The sequence below is a fragment of the Phoenix dactylifera genome, unplaced genomic scaffold, assembly GCF_009389715.1.
Source record: "Phoenix dactylifera cultivar Barhee BC4 unplaced genomic scaffold, palm_55x_up_171113_PBpolish2nd_filt_p 000100F, whole genome shotgun sequence".
NCBI classification, from domain to species: domain Eukaryota; kingdom Viridiplantae; phylum Streptophyta; class Magnoliopsida; order Arecales; family Arecaceae; genus Phoenix; species Phoenix dactylifera.
In genome coordinates this window covers 618,348-643,441 of record NW_024067682.1, presented here as the reverse complement: position 1 = coordinate 643,441, position 25,094 = coordinate 618,348, and the positions used below count along the sequence as shown (strand labels likewise).

General features: G+C 46.6%; 1 protein-coding gene and 1 long non-coding RNA gene across 2 annotated transcripts; both read left to right on the top strand.

Moving 5' to 3' along the window:
- The first annotated feature begins 11,597 nt into the window (after window positions 1-11,597).
- Window positions 11,598-13,077, top strand: LOC120104779 (serine/threonine-protein phosphatase 2A activator-like). The gene has a single exon (XM_039116538.1). The coding sequence runs from the start codon at window positions 11,807-11,809 to the stop codon at window positions 12,812-12,814; it is 1,008 nt and encodes a 335-aa protein (XP_038972466.1). The 5' UTR covers window positions 11,598-11,806; the 3' UTR covers window positions 12,815-13,077.
- Window positions 13,078-13,453: 376 nt separating this feature from the next.
- On the top strand, window positions 13,454-21,475 carry LOC113463086. The gene is made up of 3 exons (XR_005507143.1): window positions 13,454-13,674; window positions 14,946-15,005; window positions 21,353-21,475. It is a non-coding gene; the product is annotated as an uncharacterized LOC113463086 (long non-coding RNA).
- The last annotated feature ends 3,619 nt before the right edge of the window (window positions 21,476-25,094 follow it).

The window sequence follows — 25,094 nt, the reverse complement described above, 5'->3', positions numbered from 1 at the left end:
CCACGTATCACCACCTGAGAGGATATGAAAGAAAAACTAAATGAGAAGTATCTGCCATTCTCTTACCGACAACGCCTTATGGATAGGTGGCAGAAACTAACTCAAGAAACTTCAACTGTTGCTGATTCATTGCACGATTTGAGGAGTTTCACATGAGGTGCGGTGTAATCAAAGAAGAGACTGTTACTCTTTCTAGGTTTCGGGCAGGACTCCGCGAGGAGATCCAGAAAGAATTAATCCTCCGAGAGATTACCACCCTTGGCCAGGCATACCAGTTGGCTCAAGATGTGGATAGTTTTTTACGAGTTCCTGTAGTGAGACGTACCGACTCTCGGTTCTTACCCCCAGGAGCCCGACCTAATCAAAGCTATCTCCCGCAATCCAGACCACTCTCCAACCATCCTACCCAGCCCGGCTCTAGCCAAACACCGACTAGGCCATTTCCGATGCCTGCTCAAAGTACGTCAACTGATAAAGAAAAAGGCATATTAGGGTCCAACCCGCCCTCAAGAAGCCAAACTCAGTGTTTCAGGTGCCAAAAGTTTGGCCATATCGCATCCCAATGTAATGCCAAGACTTATTTAATGACTGAACTGGAAGCAAGAACCCAGAAGACTGAATGTGTCGAAGAAGTCTATGAACCAAACATCGAGGATTTTGTAGAAGACTTTGGAGACGAACAGACCGGGTTAGAGTTTGCCTAGCCTGCATCCCAATATGAGCCCACTGATCGGAATGACCAAAATCCTAGGCTTCAGGTAGTTAGGTGTACTCTAGCCCAAACAAAGACCGAACAAGATTGGCGTAGAACCTCCCTATTTTACATGCTTATTAAGATCAATGGTAAAACATGCAAAATCTTATTTGATAGCGGGAGTTGCATCAACGCCATTGCATCTGGAGTTGTTTCTCGTCTTGGCCTGAAATCTACCCCTCATCCTAACCCATATAAAGTAGCCTGGGTAGATAAGACGTTCATTTCGGTATCGGAAAGATGCCTTGTCCCGATTCAATTCCTATCTTATAAAGACGAGATTTGGTGCGACTGCCTTCCGATGGATGTAGATCAAGTCATTCTAAGAAGACCTTAGTTATACGATAGGGACGTCACACTTCATGGTCGGTCAAATTTGTGTAGCTTTATGTTCCAAGATCGAAAAATTATACTGAATTCATTGCCTCCTAGAGAGCCCGGCCCTGAGAAGAAGGGTGCTACACCACGAAAAGATGAGTCACTTCACATCATTACTTCGAAAGAGGTAATGAAAGATATCGAAAGCCATTCACCTGTGTTCGCCCTTGTGGCTAGAGTTATCAATGTGGAGTCAAATGCCGAGCATCCAGCCGCCGTAGTTCCCCTGTTGGAGGAGTTTCACTCTGTTTTTCCTAAGGATCTTCCAGTTACACTCCTTCCGATGCGTGATATCCAGCACGTAATTGATCTCATTCCTGGAGTATCTTTGCCAAATCTTTCCCATCATAGGCTAAACCCAAACGAGCACACTGAACTGAAACGTCAAGTTGACGAACTATTCACTCAAGGATATATTCGTGAGAGTCTGAGTTCCTGTGCTGTACCTGCACTCCTCACTCCCAAGAAAGATGGCTGTTGGAGGATGTGCGTCGATAGCCGTGCTATCAATAAAATCACGATTAAGTATCGTTTTTCCATTCCCAGACTGGACGATCTTTTAGACTATATGTCTGGTGCTACAGTTTTTTTCAAGATTGACTTAAAGAGTAGGTACCACCAGATTCGGATTCGTCCTGGGGATGAATGAAAAACTGCCTTTAAAACCAAAGATGGACTCTACGAATGGCTAGTAATGCCTTTCAGATTAATAAATGCTCCTAGTACTTTTATAAGGGTGATGACACAGATCTTTCGACCTTTCTTGAATAAATTTGTCGTTGTATATTTTGATGACATCCTCATCTATAGTCAAACTCAAGAGCTCCATCTCTCACACTTAAGGCAGGTTTGTGATGTCCTGCGGAAAGAAAGCTTCTTTGCAAACCCTAAGAAGTGTGCTTTCCTGATCACGTCACTTTCTTAAGGTTCATAGTAGTTTTTTTTTTGTAAACAAAGCCCAGGGCAAACCCAGGGGCAGGAACCATTCCGACTTTCTCTTTATAACGAGGAAGGGAAATGGAATTTATCGGAAGAAACCTCTGTGATGTGGTATAAGATGGCCGATTGCATTAAAAGAGTGGCTAAAAGATGTTTTTGGAGAATCTAAGGGTTAATAAAAAAGACTAGGATTACCTTAACCATTGGCGGGGGATCATTTAATCGGTTACGATGCGAATGCAACTAATGTGACGTGCCTTAAAAAGCACTTTCCGTGAAGGTTTCCGGCCCCTTGGTAGTTTGCTTAGGCCCCCACCTCTCCCAAGTGGTTCGTGCATACCTTGCTTCAGGGGGTTGGATCTTCTATCCAAGCTAGAGAGACGAGTTTGACACTAAAGAGACGGCTGGTGGACTCACCGGCGAAGGGGAGACTAGAAAACGCCTTTCGTTTTCCCCCCTTCAGCGGCCCTTGCCGCCTTCCCGTAAGTAATTCAGTGAGTGCTTTTTTTTATAAGAGGGGCTTGGCTTGGAAGAAGAAAATGAAATACGAACAACCGCGCTGGTCGTAATAGATCGACTTGAATGCTGGAGCAAGAAGACGCATTCAAGTTCCATTTCAAGGAAGGACGATGTACCATGATACTTTCATTTATATACCCCATCTTAATATAATAAGAAGAAGACGTTATAGTCACTTCTAACTTCATCCAATCAACTGCCTTGAATGCAATGCCTCTCCTATTTTGAAAACGAACAAAAGAAAGAAAAAACAGGAAAGTCCATTGGAAGGATGAGAGCGGGAAGATCCATCTCAGACAGAGCAGACGGGAAAGAGATATTAAATGAAAGGTGTGCCAGTAGATATGTATTTATAACAGAAAAACCAAAAGTGGTGAGCTGACCTACCAGTATTCGTGTCCATTTGATGCTTTGGGTGTCACCTTTCCTATGATGTCAATTCCCCATGTGCAAAATGGCCATGGAGAGGTAAGATTGTGAAGTAAGGCCGGAGGCACATGAATCGACGAATGGGGGGAAAGTCAAAGATCATCAGAATTTGAAGTAAAGAAGCGAAGGCCAGAGCCGGTTTCACAACGTCTGACTTAGCCATCGGTGACCAGAGTAGAGCGTTAGAGCCAGGGCTTTCCTTCCCTGAAAATAAGGTTTTTGGAATTGATTTTGATCAACCGAGTACCGAGCAAAAATGACTTGCTTTACTAACAGCAGCACCTGCCGTGGGCTTTACTGACTAACGAGTTCTCTGTCGCTATCCATCTAGAAGATTGTGAAAACGGGTTCGAGCTCGCCTCTAGTACCCTTACTGCTACTGCTTGAGTAAGCTCTCTCTCCCGAGCCAGCAACTTTGACAGCTGATAAACGTAGGCCTTGAATTTCATTTCTACTGGCTACAAGAGGAAATGCACTTTTCATTCACATTGGCATCTTTGTTTGTTTCCGTACAGTGATCTGCCCTTATAAGCCCTGTATGCGGGGATCTTCCAAGGGTGTCTCCGCTGATCCAGAAAAAGTAAGCGCAATAGTCGATTGGCCTGAGCCCAAGACCCTAGCAGAAGTACGTAGTTTTCATGGTCTGGCTACTTTCTATCATCGTTTCATTAGACATTTTAGTTCGATAATGTCTCCCATTACAGATTGCATGAAGAAAGGAGACTTTATCTGGACTAAGTCGGCATCCCAAGCATTTAAAGATATTAAGCATAGGATGACCGAAGCACCTGTCTTGCGTCTCCCCGATTTCACTAAGGTATTCGAGGTCGCATGTGACGCCTCTAGCGTTGGCATAGGTGATGTGTTAAGCCAAGATAGGTGGTCACCCTATCGCGTTAGCGAAAAGTTAAGTGACGCAGGTTGCGTTATTCCACCTATGATAAGGAATTCCATGTGGTAGTGCAAACTTTGCGACATTGGGGACACTATTTGCTACCGCAAGAATTTGTCCTGTATTCAGACCATGAGGCTTTAAAGTATCTCAATTCTTAAAAGAAACTAAACCTTCGACACGGCCGATGGATTGAGTTTCTGCAAGCCTATACTTTTGTACTGAAACATAAAACTGGAGTTGAGAACAGGGCTGCTGATGCACTCAGTCGACGGATCTTCCTTCTATCCGTGATGAGCACTAAAGTAATTGGTTTTGAAAGGATCGGGGAACAATATACCACCTGTTCCGATTTTAGTGATGTATACCTGACCCTGCGAGATGGAGTAGAGAGAGAACAAGATGATTTCTTTTTACAAGATGATTATCACTTTCGCTCCGACCGATTGTGTATTCCTCGAACCTCATTGAGAGATTTCCTAGTATGGGAAGTACACGCTGGAGGACTATCTGGGCATTTCGGAAGAGACAAAACCACTGAAATGGTGGAAAGACGTTTCTTTTGGCTGAGTCTCAAGAGAGACATGGCCAAAATTATCGGTCAGTGTTGCACATGTCAAATAGCTAAGCAGCGTAAATAGAACACTGGCCTTTACACTCTCCTACCCGTTCTTGATTGTCCTTGGCAAGATGTTAGTATGGATTTTGTGTTAGGGCTGCCACGTACCTCTACCAAACACGATTTTATTTTTGTAGTGGTGGACCGATTCTCTAAAATGGCTCATTTTCTCTCCTGTTCTAAGACTTCTGATGCTTCTAGGATTGCGAAACTCTATTTTGATGAAGTCGTTAGATTCCATGGCCTCCCAAAATCTATTGTGTCCGATAGGGATGTTAAATTTATGAGCTATTTTTGGAAAACCCTTTGGCATATGATGGGCACCAAATTAAAATCCTTCTCTGCCTATCATCCCCAAACTGATGGTCAGACAGAAGTAGTCAACCGAAGTCTTGGAGATCTTTTAAGATGTCTGGTAGGTGAGCATGCTAGGACTTGGGATCTCGTGTTACCAACCGCCGAGTTTGCATATAATAGTTCGGTCAATAGGACCTTAGGCATGAGTCCTTTTGAAGTGGTGAATGGTTATAAACCTAGGCAACCTATAGACTTGATTCCCATTTCTCATCATCATAGAGTCTCTGAGTCTGCACAATCATTTGCTTCACACCTGCATTCATTGCATCAAGAGATCAGCAAACATATTCACTCTAATAACTTAAAATATAAATCCCTTGCTGATTTGCACAGACGTTATAAAGAATTGAATGTAGGCAATTCTGTCATGGTAAGAATTAGACCTGAACGACTCCCTTCGAGAACGTTTAAAAAGTTGCAATCTCGTAGTGCGGGACCGTTCAAAGTTCTCAAAAAAATTAGTTCGAATGCTTATGTTGTAGATCTTCCTGAAGACTATAGGATTAGTGCGACATTTAATATTAAAGATTTAGTCCCTTACAAGAAGCACATTCATTCCTTCTTATCCTTTTGTTGATACACCTGTTGTTGTTGATCACCCTGATCCCATACCTGCTATTGAGCCTGCACCTCCAAAGTTTCATGCACATAGAGAACACATAGAACATATATTAGATGAGCAGGTTATTTCTACCAGGAGAGGAAGCTACCAACGTTATCTTGTTCGGTAGAAAGGTCGATCCGAATCAGATGTGACATGGATTTTGCGAGCCGAGTTGCAGCGCCTTGATCCTGATCTTCTGGAGCAGTACGACAGCCGGCCAGATCTGCACTCGACGGGATCGAGTTTTTTCCACCCGGAAGGAGTTGATGGGGACATCAGCTAGGCCACCATTTTATGTGCATATTTATTTTATTATTTTATTTCTGTGCTTATTTGTATTTTAGGGTTTATTTGTGGTTTATTTTATTTCAGGGCTTATCTGCATTTTAGAGCTTATTTGTGGGTTATTTATGGGTTTATTAGGATTTATTTCTGTGTAAGGGGGTTTATGCAAATTGTGTATTTGGGCTCTATATATAGAGAGTTATTTTCATGATGAAAGTTCAATGAAGAATTAAGCATTTTCTTTCCCCCATGTTTTCCTCTCTTCTCTTCCTCCTTCCTTCTCCTTCTTCTCTTCTTCTTCTTCCTTCTCTTCTCTTACTTTCTACCACCGCAATCATTCTTCCTGGATCTGGTTCGGCATCAAAAGATTAAATGGATTAGCTATATTATTGATTGAAAATAGTATTTTCATAAATCTTAAGTACAAAAGCTTGATTAGTAATTTTGTATCTCAAAAAGCTAGATGAATTATTTTTAAATAATTTTTTAAATTATTTTACACTTATTAAAAAAATTATTATTTTTTAAAAAATGTCTGTTTTGTGAATTCGTCTTGGGCCTCCAAATGCATTGGGCCGCCCCTGCATCGAGATCTATATGGAATGCTTTGAAATCTATGCAAGATGCCGTCCAAAGATTCAACTCAAACCTATAGCAACGAGCAGAAAATCTTGACCGGAAACTAGCTTGCCAAGAACCATCTGCGCGTGCTCGGGGCCATTTTTTTCCCCTTCTTTTTCCACAGAAGAAGATAGTTAATGCCTATCACAATCATTTCATTGTGGAAATTAAACAAGGCACAATCTTCAAGCAAAAGGTTACAATGAAAGCCTTCGATATCAGAACTGATCAACTTTCCGCAAGAAGCAGGAGTCCAACCAATGATGCTCAAAGAAGATATTTTCTTGATAGTCAAGTTGGCATGTGAAAAAGTGACCTTTTTGCTGGAATTCAAAAGAAGTTACAATTGAAGAAGTTTTGCCGTTCATGTACCTTAGGGAGAGCAACAGTTGGAGAATTTCTACTAATTCATGTACCCAACATTGTTTGTCTTTTAATGTTTTAGAGATTAAGATGCATTGAATATAAGAAGCCTAAAGAGCATGTTTTATGGATTTAAACTCATATGTTGAATGAGAATATTAAGGAGAAAGGTAGAAAAAAAACTTTAGAGTCCAAACATCTCTCCTTCTGAAAATTTTCGCTTTACAAATTTTAGCCTCCCAAAACCAACACGGCAGACATAGTAGAGAACCTGAAAATTCTTCAATTCCTCTCATTCCATATCTTCCACAATCAACTGCTGCAAAAATGTCCTATCTCATCTGCTGGTTGGGTTATGGCCCATGGGCCCGGGTACCAGCGCAAGGTATCATGGGATAGAAAGAGAAAGGAAAAGCGATTGTGATGGGGAGAGAGAGGCATGCGGGGCGGGGGGGAGAGGGGTGGGATCATGGGTTTTTATTGCTAGGATGGGTCGAGTATGGTTGCAGGCTTAAGTTGGGGCAAGAGTCCTTCAGCGATTGTGATGGGGAGAGAGAGGCATGCGGGGCGGGGGGGGGAGAGGGGTGGGATCATGGGTTTTTATTGCTAGGATGGGTCGAGTATGGTTGCAGGCTTAAGTTGGGGCAAGAGTCCTTCTTCTTCTTCTTCTTCTTCTTCTTCTTCTTCTTCTTCTTCTTCTTTTCTTTTTTTTTTTCTTTTTTTCTTTTTTTTTCTTTTGGGTAAAAGCGGCTACTCATCTCATATAACTCTAACGTGACTACAACCTGCTAAATCGCAGAAAAGTAAAAGTTGCAAATCAGGATGAACGTCTGCTACGGACGTCCAACAAAAATCTCCGGAATGCCGGGCAACAAAAGAGGCGACCCAGTCTGCAGCCCTATTCGCCTCCCTGAATACGTGTCCTATCTGGACATCGCCCATCACCGGTGCCACCCTACGAGTCTCCCGAATGAGAGGGTGACCATCCCCAAATCGATCCGTCCCTCGTAGCCAGTCATAACCATAGATGAGTCTCCCTCAAGGCAGACCTGCTCCACTCCAAGTACCTGCCACGCGTAGGATATTTCCTCCCAAACAGCCCGCAGCTCCGCCCCGACCACTGTGAGTCCTAGCGTGCACCGCCCTCCTGCTGCTATCATCCTACCAAGGTGGTCCCTGATCACAAATCCAACCCCTCCAGCCACGCCATCCAGTGACCGACTGCCATCAAAATTTACTTTGAGATAGTCAAGGGGTGGGGGTACCCAAGAAACAAAGGCAAACCCAGGCGCTGAAGCAGCGTGGAAAGTACCCTAGATGTCCCTGACTATCTCAGAAGAAAATCCAACGGTAGCCGCAAAAACCTCCCTCGCATATAGCGTCGCTCTGTCCACCACCCTCCTCGGGGACGACCTCCTCCCCTCAAATAGGCCGGCATTCCTGTCCAACCAGATGTGGTAGGACAGTATGCCACCAAAATCCCTGCTTCAGTAGATCGGGGACTCTACATGGAGACTCTCAACATCTGAACCATGTCCTGCATAGAGACTATCAAGTCGGGTAGTAGGACCGGTGACCTCCTCCATATCTCTCTGGCTCTGGGGCACTGCAAAAGAACATGCTCGGTCGTCTCCTCAATATCTGCACACTCCTCACAGCACTGAGAAACCGCCATGCCACGCTGGACTAACAAGCTCCTCGTAGGGAGGCAGCCCCAGGCCACCTTCCAGATGAATAAAGCCACCCGCGGATGAATCCGCAACCTCCATATCCAACCACCCTCAATCTGACGAGCTGGCTCCCTACAAATCAAGGCATAGAGGTCTCTAGCACGAACCCTCGTTCGTCCCGTCGGGACCCATACTAGCCTGTCGCCCCCCCTGCGCTGGGAACCGTAAGAGACAGAACCGACTTCGCCAGCTGCTCTCCAAAAACCTTCTGGATCATCTCCTCCCTCCATCGACCCCCCTCTGAAGTCAACAGCTCGCTAACTCTGCAGCCTGCTAATCTCGTCAAATCCACCATGGTCGGCATGCAACAGATCAACAGCTCGGTCATCCAGCTATCCTCCAGCACATGAATAGATCGGTCGTCACCTATGACCCATCTGATCTCTGGAAGCACCACCACTACTCTAGTACATATCTCCCTCCAGATCCATGAGTGGTGGTGACCAGCTCGCACCCCGGGAGCCAAGGCACCATACTTGGCCCTCATCAGCGAAGACCACATACTCTCGGGCTCGAGCACTAATCTGACTGCATGTCTAGCTGCTAGGGCCTCCCTCATCGTCACCAGGGACTGTACCCCCAGACCTCCGTAGCTAGTCGACTGGCACACCACATCCTATGCCAATAAATGGACTCCACCTCTGCCTCTGCACCTCCCCCAAATAAAGTTTCTGAATAACTGCTCAAGGGACCTCAGGACTGTAACTGGAATGAGAGTATTGGAGAGTAGGTAAATGGGAACTGAGGTAAGAACTGATCGTACCAGAATAATCCTACCCATCATAGAAAGTGTATGCATCTGCCACCCCTCTAACCTGCGTCTGATACTGAGCTCCAAAGATGTACAGTCCCTACGCCACAACCGCTGGCAGGATAGAGAGACCTCCAAATATGTCATCATGCCCTCCTGCTCTCCCACCCCCAGGATCACCAATATAGACCGCCTCACCACTACCTTGGTCTTCGGGCTGAAAATAGCAGCTGACTTGGTCAAATTGACCCTTTGTCCCGATGCTGCACAGTAATCCTGAATAATATGACAGATAACCGGGCCGTCTGCCGCGACGATCTGGCTAGGAGCAAACAATCATCAGCAAAAAGCAAGTGGGATATCGGAGGAGCCCTCACCGCCGGCTTATAAACCTCCAACTCCTGACTGACCACTGCCCGTCGTAGGGCTCTAGACAGTGCATCTGAGCACATAATGAATAATAGGGGACATAGGGGGCATCCCTGACGCAACCCTCCTGAAGACAGAAAGAAACGGGATGGCGTCCCGTTCACCAAGATAGCAAAGGAAGGGACACGCACGTAGCCCATCACCCATCTGATCCAAGTCTCATGAAATCCGAACCCTTGCAAGGACTGCTGCAAGAAATCCCATCTCACTCTATTATAGGCCCTCTCCATGTCAAGCTTGATCCCCATCAAGCTCCTCCTCACCGAAGCGCTACCGAGATCAAACACCTGGGCAATAAGCACATTATCAGATATACTCCGCCCCTCCAAAAAAGCCCCCTGCTCCGGGCTAATAAGCTTAGGAAGAACAACCCTCAACCTGATAGCAAGGATCTTCGCTGTAGCCTTGTACAAGGTCGTACAAAGGCTGATCGGACGAAAATGACTCGGCTCCGTGGCGTCATGCCGCTTCGGTATCAAGATAATGAAAGTCCTCTGCCAATCTGCTGCCATCACTGCTGTGCAAAAAAACTGTTGTATAGTTGCCGTCACATCTCGTCCTACTATCATCCAATATCTCTAGAAAAATAAAGGTGGGAAGCCATCCGGCCCTGGAGCCTTGTCCCCCATTAGGGACCTCACTGCCTCTCTAATCTCCCCCTCCGAAACCGGTTTGATCAATACTGTTGTCTCCTCCTCTAACACCCCAACCAACGGCAAGGGTATATCCGCTGGGCCCCCACCCGTGGGCTGCTCTGTCCATCTAGCCCTGAAGAAGCTCTCCATAACCCTCTGAATCATCTCTGAATCCTCCGAAAGCTACCCCTCCTCATCCCGAATAACTCTAATTCTGTTCTGGTGCCTCCTGATAACTATCGCCTGGTGGAAAAATCTAGTATTTTTGTTCACCTCCATAATCCACTGCACCCTCGATTTCTGTCTCCAAAATGTCTCCTGCTGTCTGAGAAGGCCGTCATGCAGTGCCAGTAGTGATCTGAGCTCCCCCATCTCCTCATCCGCTAGGCCCCCCTCTGGTCCTCCTGAGTCTGTAACCTAGCGATAGCCTCCTCAGACTCCTCAATCCTCCTGAAAATATCTCCCACCTTCTCACGGTTCCACCTCCTCAGTCGTCTCCTCGTCAACTCCAATCTACGAGACACCCGATACATAGCATTTCCTCTAACTGGTGCACTCCATGCCTCCCTCACCATCTCCCATGATCTCGGATAACATAGCCAAATCTTCTTAAATCTAAAGGGGGGCCGAACTGGAATATAAGTGTCTGTACTCACCAATAACGGACTATGATCCGATGCAATCCTGGGTAAGTGGCTCACACGATAATCCGGGAAGCACTGAACCCACCCAGCAGTCGCACAAGCTCTATCAATTCTCTCCCATACTCTAGCCTGGCCCTGCTGATTGTTACACCATATAAACCTAGAGCCCGAGAACCCCAGATCTATCAAACCATTTGATGTCAAAAAATCTTGGAACTCCTTTACCTTCCTCTCATATGAGAAAGGCCTCCCTCCCATCTTCTCTTGAGGATCAACAATATAGTTGAAATCACCAGCCACCATCATAGGATACCCCTGATTAATCAACTGAGACACCTCCTTCCACAATATCCATCTATCCCTGAAGTCAGTACGAGCATACACTGCAGCAAGGACCCATAAAACCCTACTACCTTCCGAAATCACTATAACCACACTACAGGAAAAAGGGGTTTTAACGACGCTTTTTTGCCGACGCTTACTACAAGCGTCGGCAATGTCCTGCAGAGCGCCAAAAATAGCCGACGCATTTTAAAAGCGTCGGCAATATACGATGCTCGTTAGCGTCGTCGTAGAGTTGGCCTAAGATGACGCTTATTAGCGTCGTTGAAAACCAACCCCCCTCCTATGCCTCCTCCTCCTTCTGCCTCCTCCTCCCTCCTCTCCGGCGCCGACCAGTGTTGCAAGAAACCGGTTCTTCCTCTCCCTCCGCCCGCACCCATCCCGCCTCCTCTCTCTCTCTCTCACACACCCTCTCTCGTTTCTTCTTCGCCCCGATTCTTCTCCCTTCCCCCCTCCCGCCGCCTCGATTCTTCTTCATCCTCTCCCTCCGAACCCCGCATTGCCTCCCATAAAAAATGACCGACGCCGAGCCCTCCTCCCCCTCCTCCGCCGCCTCCGCCGACTCTTCATGCGCCGCCGTCTGCTCCACCTCCGCCACCGCGGCCGAGGCCAGCCCGCCGCCGTCGTCGGTGTGCTCCACCTATGGCGGCCCCACCGCCTCCATCTCCTCTGCCGCCGGCCGCCACTTCCTTGGCTTCATCGCCGCCCTCTCCCACTCTGTCCGCGGCCGCAAGATCTCCGACCCCGTTCCCCCCTTCTCCCAAACCGTCACCTCCCTCCTCTCCCTCCTCCAAGCCCTAACCTCTTGGATCGATGAGATTCCCCCACTCCCCCACTCCGCCCGCTACGGCAACCCTGCCTACCGCTCCTGGCTTGCCCGCCTCTCCACCGAGGCCCCCGCCCTCCTTCTCCCTCTTATTACCTCCGAGGAGCTCCTCCCCGCCACTGACGAGCTTCTCCCCTACCTCCTCGACTCCTTCGGCAATGCCTCCCACATCGACTACGGCACCGGCCACGAGACCAACTTCGCCACCTTCCTCGCCTGCCTCGGCCTCATCAGGGAGGAGGACTACCCGGCCCTCGTCATCCGGGTCTTCGTCGCCTACCTCGAACTCATGCGCAGGCTCCAGATCACCTACTGTCTCGAGCCCGCTGGGTCTCACGGTGTCTGGGGCCTCGACAACTACCACTTTCTCCCCTTTATCTTTGGCTCAGCTCAGCTTATTGATCACAAGTATATGAAGCCCAAGTCGATTCACAACCAGGACATTCTTGATAACTTCTCCCACGAGTATATATACTTGGCCTGTGTGGCTTTTGTCAAGAAGGTGAAGAAGGGGGTGTTTGCTGAGCACTCCCCGATGCTTGATGATATCAGTGCGGTCCCGACATGGAGCAAGGTGAACAGTGGAATGCTGAAGATGTATAAGGCTGAGGTGCTTGAGAAGGTGCCCATCATGCAGCATTTTGTCTTTGGTTTGCTCATCAAATGGTACCATTTCCATCGTTCCGTTGGCATTTGATTAAGTGGAAACTTTATCTTCTTTCACATGTGAAATTGCTTCTACGCGCATGATAAAATTAGTTATTCTTTGCGATTATGATATAATGTAGATTTGGGCTCATTAATATTCATTATGGCATTTATTTTGATTGTTTTTGTGTTCCTACCATTTCCATCTTTCCCTTGGCATTTTGATTAAGTGGAAACTTTATGTTCTTTCACATGTGAAATTGCTTCTACCCGCATGATAAAATTGGTTATTCTTTGTGATTATGATATAACGTAGATTTGGGAATTGATCTCTTGAGTTGTTCAAACTATTTGAGAGGCATACCATAGTTGTACTTTTTACTGGTAATTCATGAGCTTGTGCTTGTCAAATAATGTAGTTGGTCATGATTGCAATTACTTTTGGGGTTTATCCATGAACCAAAGACAGCCTTAGTATTTAATTGCTGTAATTGATCTCTTGGGTTGTTAAACCTTGGCTGCGCTCTTGATTGGTGATTCATGAACTTGTCCTTGTCAAATGATGTAGTGGTCATGATTGTTGCTTCTGGTGCATGGTGTTTAAATTACTATGGCATGGTGGCAGCTATTTTGAGACTTCTAGCTATATAGAGGTGACATATTGTATATATGCTTCATTTTAATAAGGCCTCTAAGACTATTGGTCTACACATCATGCTGATTTTCCCCCTTAATTCCGTGATTCTTAGACATGAATTTCTAAATGCAGGCAAGCAAAAAGATAGCCGATGTAAAGCTTGCAAAATATTTCCAAGCAGTTCTGAAAGAGTTTCAGAAAGCTCAAAGGCTTGCAGCTGAGAGGAAAACTGCTTATGCCCCTTTTGTTCCTCAAGCAGTTCTTCCTTCGAGGTACTGATTTACGCACTCAGCTCTTATTAGGTCTCAAGAAGTCATGAATAATGATTGTCAGTCATGTGTATTTGTCTTTTTTTTTTTTTGGTTGTGCGAAGCTATTTAACATAAATTTGATGTATTCTCATGAATTTTCACTGGTAAATAGTAGTTTTTATAGTAATTGGTGTATTTTCAATGCTGAATTTCTGCATATTACAGTATCAATACATGATACATTATGATCTTTGTGCCCTGCTGATCATCTGATTGCTGTAGCCTAGTTATTTTTGTGCAGCTATACTGCTAGAGAGAGAGATGTTAGTGTTGATAAAACATCTGAACAGCATGCTCTACTTGTGGAATCTAGAAGGTGAGAGGTCTTTCTATTTTAATCCTTTGATGCATAATGATTATATAGTTGAGTATGTTTGTGAAATTGCCATGTTTGGCACAAAAGACTGTAGTACTGATATTTAAACACTTTTGCCAGGTATTATCTTTTTGACAAGATTCTCTTTAAGTTAATTGTTCATATCAATCATTATATAATTCATTTTACTACATTTAGCTTCTAATTAGATGAAGAGTTAGGTCTCTCAACTTTAAGTGGTAGGACCTAATGATTATAAAAGTTAAATCCTCAAATCAAATTAATAGTTTCTTTTTTTCTTTTTTTTTAGAACCATCTCTGATTCAAATAGTCAAGAAAAAAAAGCCAGATATGCCCAACATACACAAACAGACACACACACACACACACACACACACACACACACACATATATATATATGTATATATCCAAATTTTTGTTAAGAAATGTCCTAAAAGTATATAGAACATAGTCATTGTTTCCCTTTTTTCTAGGAGCCTAATTAATTCCAAATATGGTTAACAAAAGTAGATGTTGTCATCTCCTTCTATGATCCAGCAATCAACTTCATTGTGGAGGATGATGTCCAAAATGCGGTATACATTTCCCTTCTAGATGCCACGCTTTCCCTTTTGTGAATTTTTGATTATCTTTTTATTTGTTGTTTCATATAGTAGTTGATTCCCATTATGTTATCCATTAATCAACTTGTTTTCTGTTTGGTACTTTTCTATTGGTGATCTTGCAAGAATCAAGTCTCCTAGAATTTATGCTTCTAAACACTGATACAATAATTTCTTTTGCTAAGGATACTGGTTGTACTGAGATGACCGCTTTCCTATTGATGCTAATTATTTGCCTCTTTTATATATATAGAGGAGATGATATATTGCTCACTGAACCTTCTTGGTCCCAGGTTGTTAATGATTTACTGAACCCAGCAGGACAGAATCTAAGAATCAGGGAGGATCTTCAGGTGCTAGATTTCCCTGTTCTTTAAAAGTTACTGCTGTTCCATTTCTCTTTCATTGCTATTGCCAACTTTGTTGTCGGCGCCCCGCACCGGAACCCACTCACACCAGCGCCGCCACCGACGTCGGACAAGCAAGAGAGATACAAACGGATAAGCACTCTCTCGCTCCCTCGACTCCGGACTCAAGGATCACCTCTTCGCTCCGCCTACGAAGGGCAAAAGATTACCCCGTGGTATCAGTAGGATAAAACACTTGAGCACCGCAACGGATTATCAAAGATCAAAGGAAGAAGAAGGAAGAAAATAGCAAAGCAAACACAAAATGTAACGAGGTTCGGCTACAAATAGCCTACGTCCTCCACCGCTCCAAATCTCAATAAGGATGAACTGATTACAGAGATAGCACACACCCGAACGATCACAAGCGATCGATCTACAAGAGATTCACACAGAATTCCCTTTGCACAAGAAGTAGGATCCCAATCCTCTTCTTCTCTAGAACCCTAGCCTCACAAACAAGAGTCTCTCTCAAATATACGGCCAATAATCTTACCCTAGGGCTCTCATGAGTCCTATATATAGTCTCAAGACCTTCAGATGATCATAGCCGTCGAAACGCCACCAAAAAACACCAAAAGAAAATCGTCCGTACGATTTTTCGCGAGCCCGAGTCGACTCGGCTGAAGTCCGAGTCGACTCTGGCACGTCTGAACAACTTTCAGTTTAACTGGCACGATCTCGAGTCGACTCCACTGTATCTCGAGTCGACTCGACGATGCTCCGAGTCGACTCGACTGTAGTTCGAGTCGACTCTGACAGTCCAGACAGAAACATGGTTTTTGCGGCTTTCTCCTCTCGGGTCGACTCGACAGACCTCGAGTCGACTCGACTGTTCCCGAGTCGACTCGACTGAAGCTCGAGTCGACTCCGACAGTCCGCCAGACAGAAAACTATGCAGAATTGATTTTCCTTCAATTCTCTTCATCACCAAAGGTCTCCACATACCCCAACAATCTCCCACTTGGAGACCTTGGGTATATCCTCTTGTTACTTGGCTCTCCTCTGTGCTCCCACTGAAACTAAATCATCCTAGTGAAATAGGTACGATGCCTCCTCAACGTCTTCAAGCATGAAGACCAGCAGAAGCTGAACAACTCCTCAGCTTCTCCACCGTGACGACCTTCGTCAACATATCTGCAGGATTCTGACTTGTATGAATCTTCTCCAACTTGACGAGTCCCTGCTCGAGCAATGACCTCACGAAGTGGTACCGTATGTCAATATGCTTCGTCCTTGAATGGAAAGCTGAATTCTTTGCCAGATGAATTGCACTTTGACTATCTGAATATAACATGCAATCCTTCTGTTCCTTCCCAAGCTCCTTCATCAAGACTTGAAGCCATATTAGTTCCTTGCACGCCTCTGTGGCTGCCACATACTCCGCCTCCGTAGTCGACAATGCAACAACTGGTTGCAACCTGGAAATCCAACTGACGGCTCCACTGCCCAAGGTGAACAAGTACCCTGTCGTGCTTCTCCTGCCGTCCAAGTCCCCTGCCATGTCTGAGTCCACATAGCCCTGTAACCGGATCTCAGAACCTCCATAGCACAATGACATGTGCTCAGTGCCTTTCAGATACCTCAGTATCCATTTGACTGCGCGCCAATGCTCCAAGCCTGGGCAGCTCATGAAGCGACTCACAACTCCCACTGCTTGAGCAATGTCTGGTCTCGTACACACCATAGCGTACATCAAGCTCCCCACTGCCGATGCATACGGGATTTTTGACATATTGAGCTCCTCCACCCGCGTCTTCGGACTTTGCCCTTTTGAGAGCTTAAAATGGGCACCCAGCGGTGTGCCAACAGGTTTGGCACCCTCCATGCAGAATCTCCTGAGTACTCGGCTGATGTACTCCGCCTGAGATAGTCTGAGGATATGTTTAGACCTATCTCTACTGATCCGCATCCCAAGGATCTGTTTTGCTGCTCCTAGATCCTTCATTGCAAATTTTCTTGACAGCTTCAGCTTCAATTTTGCAATCTCATGCATGCTAGCTCCTGCAACTAACATGTCATCAACATACAATAGCAAGATAATGTAAGATGTACCGAAGTCCCGGAAGTAGCAACAGTGATCCTCCTGACATCTCCTGTATCCTATCTCAAGCATGTAACTATCGAACTTGAGATACCATTGTCTGGGTGCCTGTTTCAAACCATAGAGGCTTTTCTTTAGTTTGCAGACTAAGTCACCCGTGCCAGCTGCAATGTATCCCTCCGGCTGCTGCATATATATCTCCTCATCGAGATCTCCGTGGAGAAAGGCCGTCTTCACATCAAGCTGCTCTAAGTGAAGATCCTCTACTGCCACCATGCTCAGCACCGCTCGAATAGTACTCATCTTGACTACAGGAGAAAAGATCTCTGTGAAGTCGATACCTGCTCTCTGCTGAAATCCTTTTACAACCAGCCTGGCCTTGTATCGCTTCTTCCCGCCTTGCTCTTCCTTCAGCCTGTAAACCCATTTGTTTGACAGTGCTTTCTTCCCCTTGGGCAGATCCACCAAATCCCACGTTTGATTCTGCTCCAATGACTTCATCTCATCATCCATGGCCAACTCCCACTCCTTCCTGGTATCAACCTCCAATGCCTCCGTGAAGCATTTAGGTTCGCCATTATCTGTGAGCAGCAAATAACTAAGAGTCCCATCATACCTTTGAGGAGGCTTCCCATGAGTACTACGAGTGGACCTTCTTAGTTGTGGAGGGGGTGCCAATGCTTCAGGTTCTTGCTCTGAATGAGTCTTCTGACCAGAATTTGTAGACTCCTCTTCAGGATCCACAAAACACGGCTCAACAGGTTTTGTTTCTGATTCAGTGCTCTGCTGCATTTTCTCATTGAATACCACATCATTACTACGAATGATCTTCTTGTGTTCGGGATCCCAAAGCCGGTACCCAAACTGTTGACCTCCGTATCCAATGAAAATATACTTCTTTGATTTGGCGTCTAGTTTGCTTCTTTGACTGGAATCAACATGGACATAACTGGTACAACCGAATACTCGTAAGTGCGCCAAATCAATCTTCTTCGCTGTCCATGCTTCCTCAGGAATCCCAAATTCAAGTTTCTTTGATGGCCCTCTGTTGATCAAGTAGGCAGCAGTGTTAACTGCTTCCGCCCAAAACTGCTGTGGCAATCCAGCATGTATCCTCATACTCCTGGCATGCTCATTAATTGTTCTGTTCATCCTTTCAGCAACTCCATTTTGTTGTGGTGTTCCTGGAACTGTCCTTTGCCTGACGATCCCAGCATCTGCACAGTAGTCCTCAAACTCCCTGCTACAATACTCACCACCGTTGTCCGATCTCAGGCATTTCAACCTCTTTCCTGTCTCGAGTTCTACCATCACCTGCCATCTCCTGAAGACCCCAAATACCTCTGACTTGTGCTTCAAGAAGAACACCCAAAGCTTCCTGGTAGCATCATCAATAAAAGTAACATAGTACTGAGATCCACCAATGGAAGAAACTGGTGCAGGCCCCCACACGTCCGTGTGCACGAGATCTAGCTTTTCTTGCTTCCGAGGTTTACCTTCTTTGTTGAATGAAACACGCTTCTGCTTTCCGAGAACACAATCCTCACAGAAGTCCATCTCAACACTCCTGAGACCCTGCAGCTTTCCCAACTGGTGCATCACCTCCAGTCCCTGATAACTCATGTGCCCAAGTCTACAATGCCATAACTTGGTGTCCACATCTGCTGCAACAACTCCAATAGAGTTCTCCGTGCCGTTGGTGACATAAAGTGTCCCAACCTTCTTGCCACTAGCCACCGTCAACGAACCTCTGGATATCTTCCATTGATCAGCTGTGAAAGTAGCCTTGTACCCCTGGCTCGCCAACTGTCCAACAGAAATCAGATTCCTCTGCAGTTGAGGTACGTGCCGTACGTCCTCAAGCTCAAGTGAAGATCCAGAAACCAACTTCACTTCCGCGCTTCCCCTTCCTTGTATGGTGCAAGGCTCTCCATCCCCTAGGTAGACTTTGCCAAAGTCTCCCTTCTCATATCCTTCAAGAAGCTTCCGTTGGGATGTAGCATGGAAAGACGCGCCCGAGTCTATCACCCAAGACTCGTCACAGGTAGACAAAGATAGAACGAGGGCATCCATATCACCGTCTTCAGCAAGATTTGCCAGATCCTTGCTGACTCCTTCGGTGTGGTCGCCTTGCTTCCCTTTAGGAGATTTGCAATCCCTCCTAAAGTGCCCCGTCTTCCCGCAGTTCCAGCACTTCGCTCCCTTGTTCTGAGGTGCTCGAGACCTGCTGGATCTCGACTTCGAGTCGCTTCGAAAGCGACCGTCCTTCTTTTGTCTTCCCCGGTCAGAGGTGTTTAGTGCACTTCCAGACGACTCCGTAGCTCCAGAAGATTTCCTTCTTGCTTCTTCACTCAGAAGCACTCCCACAACGTCATCAAAAATCAACTTCCCCATTGCCGAAGAGTTGCTCACCGCCATCACTAGGCCCTCCCAGCTATCAGGCAATCCGGAGAGGATTAGCAATGCCCGAATCTCATCGTCAAAACTAATCTCCACTGACTCCAACTGGGCCGTGAGTCCATTGAACTCGTTGAGGTATTCTGCTATGCTGCCGCCATTTTTTCATACGAAGATTAAACAACCTCTTCATGAGAAATACCTTGTTTGATGCTGAGGGTTTCTCGTACATCCGCGACAATGTTGCCATCAACTCCATCGTCGTCTTCTCGTTTTTGATGTTGAATGCCACTTGGGATGCAAGTGACAATCTGATGGTGCCGAGCGTCTTCCGATCGAGGACCTCCCAGTCTTCATCGGACATCTTCTCTGGTTTCTTTGCTCTACCTCCAAGAGGTAAATAGAGATCCTTCTGGTAAAGGTAATCTTCTATTTGCATCTTCCAAAACCCGAAGTTCGTGCCATTGAACTTCTCAATTCGCAACTTTCCTTCATCCGCCATTGCAGAATAACCAATAGCTCTGATACCAATTGTTGTCGGCGCCCCGCACCGGAACCCACTCACACCAGCGCCGCCACCGACGTCGGACAAGCAAGAGAGATACAAACGGATAAGCACTCTCTCGCTCCCTCGACTCCGGACTCAAGGATCACCTCTTCGCTCCGCCTACGAAGGGCAAAAGATTACCCCGTGGTATCAGTAGGATAAAACACTTGAGCACCGCAACGGATTATCAAAGATCAAAGGAAGAAGAAGGAAGAAAATAGCAAAGCAAACACAAAATGTAACGAGGTTCGGCTACAAATAGCCTACGTCCTCCACCGCTCCAAATCTCAATAAGGATGAACTGATTACAGAGATAGCACACACCCGAACGATCACAAGCGATCGATCTACAAGAGATTCACACAGAATTCCCTTTGCACAAGAAGTAGGATCCCAATCCTCTTCTTCTCTAGAACCCTAGCCTCACAAACAAGAGTCTCTCTCAAATATACGGCCAATAATCTTACCCTAGGGCTCTCATGAGTCCTATATATAGTCTCAAGACCTTCAGATGATCATAGCCGTCGAAACGCCACCAAAAAACACCAAAAGAAAATCATCCGTACGATTTTTCGCGAGCCCGAGTCGACTCGGCTGAAGTCCGAGTCGACTCTGGCACGTCTGAACAACTTCCAGTTTAACTGGCACGATCTCAAGTCGACTCCACTGTATCTCGAGTCGACTCGACGATGCTCCGAGTCGACTCGACTGTAGTTCGAGTCGACTCTGACAGTCCAGACAGAAACATGGTTTTTGCGGCTTTCTCCTCTCGGGTCGACTCGACAGACCTCGAGTCGACTCGACTGTTCCCGAGTCGACTCGACTGAAGCTCGAGTCGACTCCGACAGTCCGCCAGACAGAAAACTATGCAGAATTGATTTTCCTTCAATTCTCTTCATCACCAAAGGTCTCCACATACCCCAACAAACTTACATTCTATTTTTTAAGTTCTTTTGAAATTGGAAGCTTAATTTATCTGGTCGTTATTTGCACTAAATTGAAACTGTGTTATTGTTATGTTTATGCAAGTATTAACCTTGTGAGTTTGAATTCATTCGGTTTTTTCCACACAAAATAAAATTTAAATATAGAAGTAAAATCTTTTTTCTCTATAGTAAGGACTTGTATTTCAAGACAGAAAGCAAGTTTGATAAAAGAAGATAGATGCCCTCAACCCCCACCCCAAAGAATAAAGAAAGAAAAACATGCAAAAAATAGAATTAACGAACAGATTTTGTCCCAATCAGGCCAATCATTGTCTTGCTTTTAGGATCTACCAATTCATAATATGATATTGTAATGCAGGAGTTCAAGAGGTTGTTTAGGGAAGATGCTATGGATTATGCTACGTGCACAGCTAATGTCAAGAGGAAACGACCTACTCCAAGAAGTTTGAGAGGTGGAAAAGCTCCATGGGATAAAGGTGAAGATGATTGATGGGGACATCAGCTAGGTCCCCATCTTATTTGCATATTTGTTTATTTTATTTCTGAGTTTATTTGCATTTAGGGGTTTATTTGTGGTTTATTTTATTTCTGGACTCATTTGCATTTTAGGGCTTATTTGTGGGTTTTATTTTGTGTAAGGGGTTTTATTTTAAGTGTTCTTATTGGGCCCTATTTATAGGGAACTTTTATGTTGATTAGGGTTAATGCAGAATTAAAGATTTCTTTCCCCACGTTTCCCTCTTCTTCTCTTCTCCTCCCTTCTCCTTCTCCTCTTCTTCTTCTTCCTCCTTCTCTTCCCCTCTTCTTCTGCTCCCATTTAAAATTTTGGTCCGGCATCAACTTGGTATCAGAGCTTTGGAGGGTTTTGCCACTGCTGCCAAAGCCCGATCCATCAGGGCCTTAGTTCCTGTGGGCTGCCGTGCAGTGTAGCACTTCATCTCCTGGCCATTTCATCCAAACCGAGAGCAAAAAAAAAAAAAAAAAATCTCTCACTCTCTCGGGTCTCACAAGGAGGGACAGAGGTGAACAATCCCTGGGTCACCGGGCTTCTCTCGGTTTCCCCTTCTTTATCTCTGTTAGTGTTGAAAAAAAAAAAAAAAAGGAAATCTTCCCCGTGGCCGTGCCGTTCCACCGTGTCCCTCCCCGCAGCAGCCACCTATTTCCAACAGCTCCGCCGGACTCCTTCCTGCAACGCCGCTGCCCCCACCACCTGCCACCACCGTCAGCCGGTGTATGGCCGAGCGTCGCCGGATCCCCGGATTCCTGTGGCCGCACGAGTACTACGCCGTACCTCGACCACGGACACCGGAGCGTGTCGAAGGGCCACGCGTGACTCCCGCTGCCGGAAAGAAGAAGGGCGTCGCCGATCAATTCTCAGCATTATCCATCGGCACTGTCGACGCACCCGCCGACCACCGCCCACAGGGGGATCCCAGCCGCCGCCACAACCGGCCGCCGCCTGTCGCTTCCGACCACGGAGCTGCGGCCGCAAGCTCCGCCGCCACGCCGTTCGGCCGCTCCGCAACCACCGCCGAAGCGACCGGGCCGTTCTCCCGAATCAATCGGGAGGTTGAAGATGAGTGGTAACGGGTAAGTTCTAAACCCGTTACCCCAAAATCCGATAGCCCGGGTCCACATCCAACAGGTTTAAAAAAAAAAAAAAAAAAAAATTCGCACGTGATCTGCACGTGCTGAGTTTCACAGTTATCGGAGCGGGTCCCATTCGAAACCCGAATCCGATAACCCCAAATCCGTTAAGGTTTAAAAAAAAAAAAGTCGGATCACGTGACCTGCACGTGTTTCCAAAAAAAAAAAAAAAAAAAACCTCTGTTCTGCCGAAAAGGAAACCCTAGGGTTTCCACCGCCTCCTTCGCCGTCGTCGCCGAGCTTAGCCTGCAGCGCCCAATCCACCTTCCGCCGCCGCCGAAGCTCGCACGCCGCGCCACCACCGCCTCTGCCGCGTCTTCACCGTCGTGCCACCAGAGCCCGAGCCGCCGACCGCCTCCAGTCGCTGCCGTTGTTGCCTCCGCTAGTGCCGCCGCCGGGCATCCAACCAGAGCTTCCCCACCCGTGCCGCTCCGCCTTCGCCGCCTCCGCCAGTGCCGCTTCCTACCGCCGCCGAGATCTGCAGTCGCCCGAGATTGTCTTCTCCGTCATCCGAGCCCGCGTCGCGCCGCTACGCCGTCCGGACCAGCTGCGACACCACCGATCGAGGTGCCTCTTCCCTGCGGCCAACCACAGCGCCGCCCGAACCAGCCGCGACGCCGTTGGGCAGCCGGCAGACCACCCGAGCTCCGCCCGCTTCCTCCGAGCGTCGTTGTCTCCCTCCCCACCGAGCCGCGCCACCACGCCAACTCCGTAACACGCCACCGCCGCTACGCCCACCTCCGTTTGCCGCTGCACCAGACCGCCGCCTCCACCTTCTCCTTTCCCCTCCGCTTTCACCCACCCCCCCCCCCCTGCTTTGTTTCATTTCCCCTGGTTTCATGTCACCCCCTTTTCTTTCAAGCTGACTCCACCCTTGGACCGTCAGGAGGCCCACAACTCCTCGTCAAGCCCACGGCCCGCATGCCTTTCTGAACCCCACACCCACAAGGTCGCCAGCCCTTTGAGCCCAAGCACAATCGGCTGCAGGTCCTATTTCAGACCCGATCCAGCACCTCTTTTCAGCCCAGTACAGAAGTCCAAGAGTCCTTGTGCTGTAGATCCAGTTCCACAACTCCAGCTAGCTCTGCGCGGCGCCAACTTCGTGTTCGAGACTCCACGAGCAGGTGATTCTGGTCAACTGCATTCACCACAGGTAATAGGTTCTTCCTCCTTTGGGCTTGTTTATCTAATTATGTTCTAGTTCTCTTGCATGACAATCCTATTTTGAAACTTATTTTCTTGTCAAACTGCAAAACCTAGAACATTTTCCACCACACCCGTCCTACCTACCAATTAAATCTAAATATTAAATTAGCACACTTTAGTGTCAGGACATCATCAACATCCATAGATCAGATTACTTTCAGACTTTGAATGACTGTAAAACGTGTTTGCAACCTAACTTCTTATAGTGACTAATTTTCTACTTTAATTCTGAAATAACCAACGTACAAATTAGTAACATTTAATTTTAAGTTATTTTTGTGAAAAGTTGCTGATTTCCGAATTCATAGTAGGTTGCATTAGTGGGTTGCATCAGTAGGTTGTCCTGCATTACATTTGGACAATTAGGGTTCATTAGTAGCATTGCATATCATATCACCAACTAGAGTAGTTCCTGTATGTCCACCCGTAGTGGTAGAGAGTACCTCCTCACTGACTCTCAGACCCCTTTATCCACCATGGACCCCAGAGTTATACAAGATATTCTGGAACAATTAGCTGCAATACGAGCTGATCATGACGAATTCAAATGTGAGATCCGTGCTCTAGTACAACACCCTAGGACTCCGGAAACATCATCCCCAATCGCAGCTTATCCCGAGTTTGGTTTGACCACACCGCCTGTAGCTTTTTCCCATCCCCCTAGGAACCAACATCATCCTGATCACCAGCGCGATCTTGACGAGCGACTACTTCGTACCGTGCGAGTAGAAGCCCCCACATTTGCTGGTCAATTAGAGCCGAGCGTGTACCTTGATTGGAGAGCAGCCATGGATAATTATTTTGAGTGGTACGATATGACCGATGATAGAAGAGTACGGTTTGCCAAAATGAAGCTTATTGGGCAAGCTCACTGGTACTGGCATAACGTTGAACATCGGCGTGAGACCCAAAGGCTTCCACGTATCACCACTTGGGAGGATATGAAAGAAAAACTGAATGAGAAGTATCTGTCATTCTCTTACCGACAACGTCTTATGGATAGGTGGCAGAAACTAACTCAAGGAACCTCAACTGTTGCCGATTACATTGCACGATTTGAGGAGTTTCACATGAGGTGCGGTGTAATCGAAGAGGAGACTGTTACTCTTTCTAGGTTTCGAGCAGGACTCCGCGAGGAGATCCAGAAAGAATTGATCCTTCGAGAGATTACTACCCTTGGCCAGGCATACCAATTGGCTCAAGATGTGGATAGTTTTTTACGAGTCCCTGTGGTGAGACGTACCGAC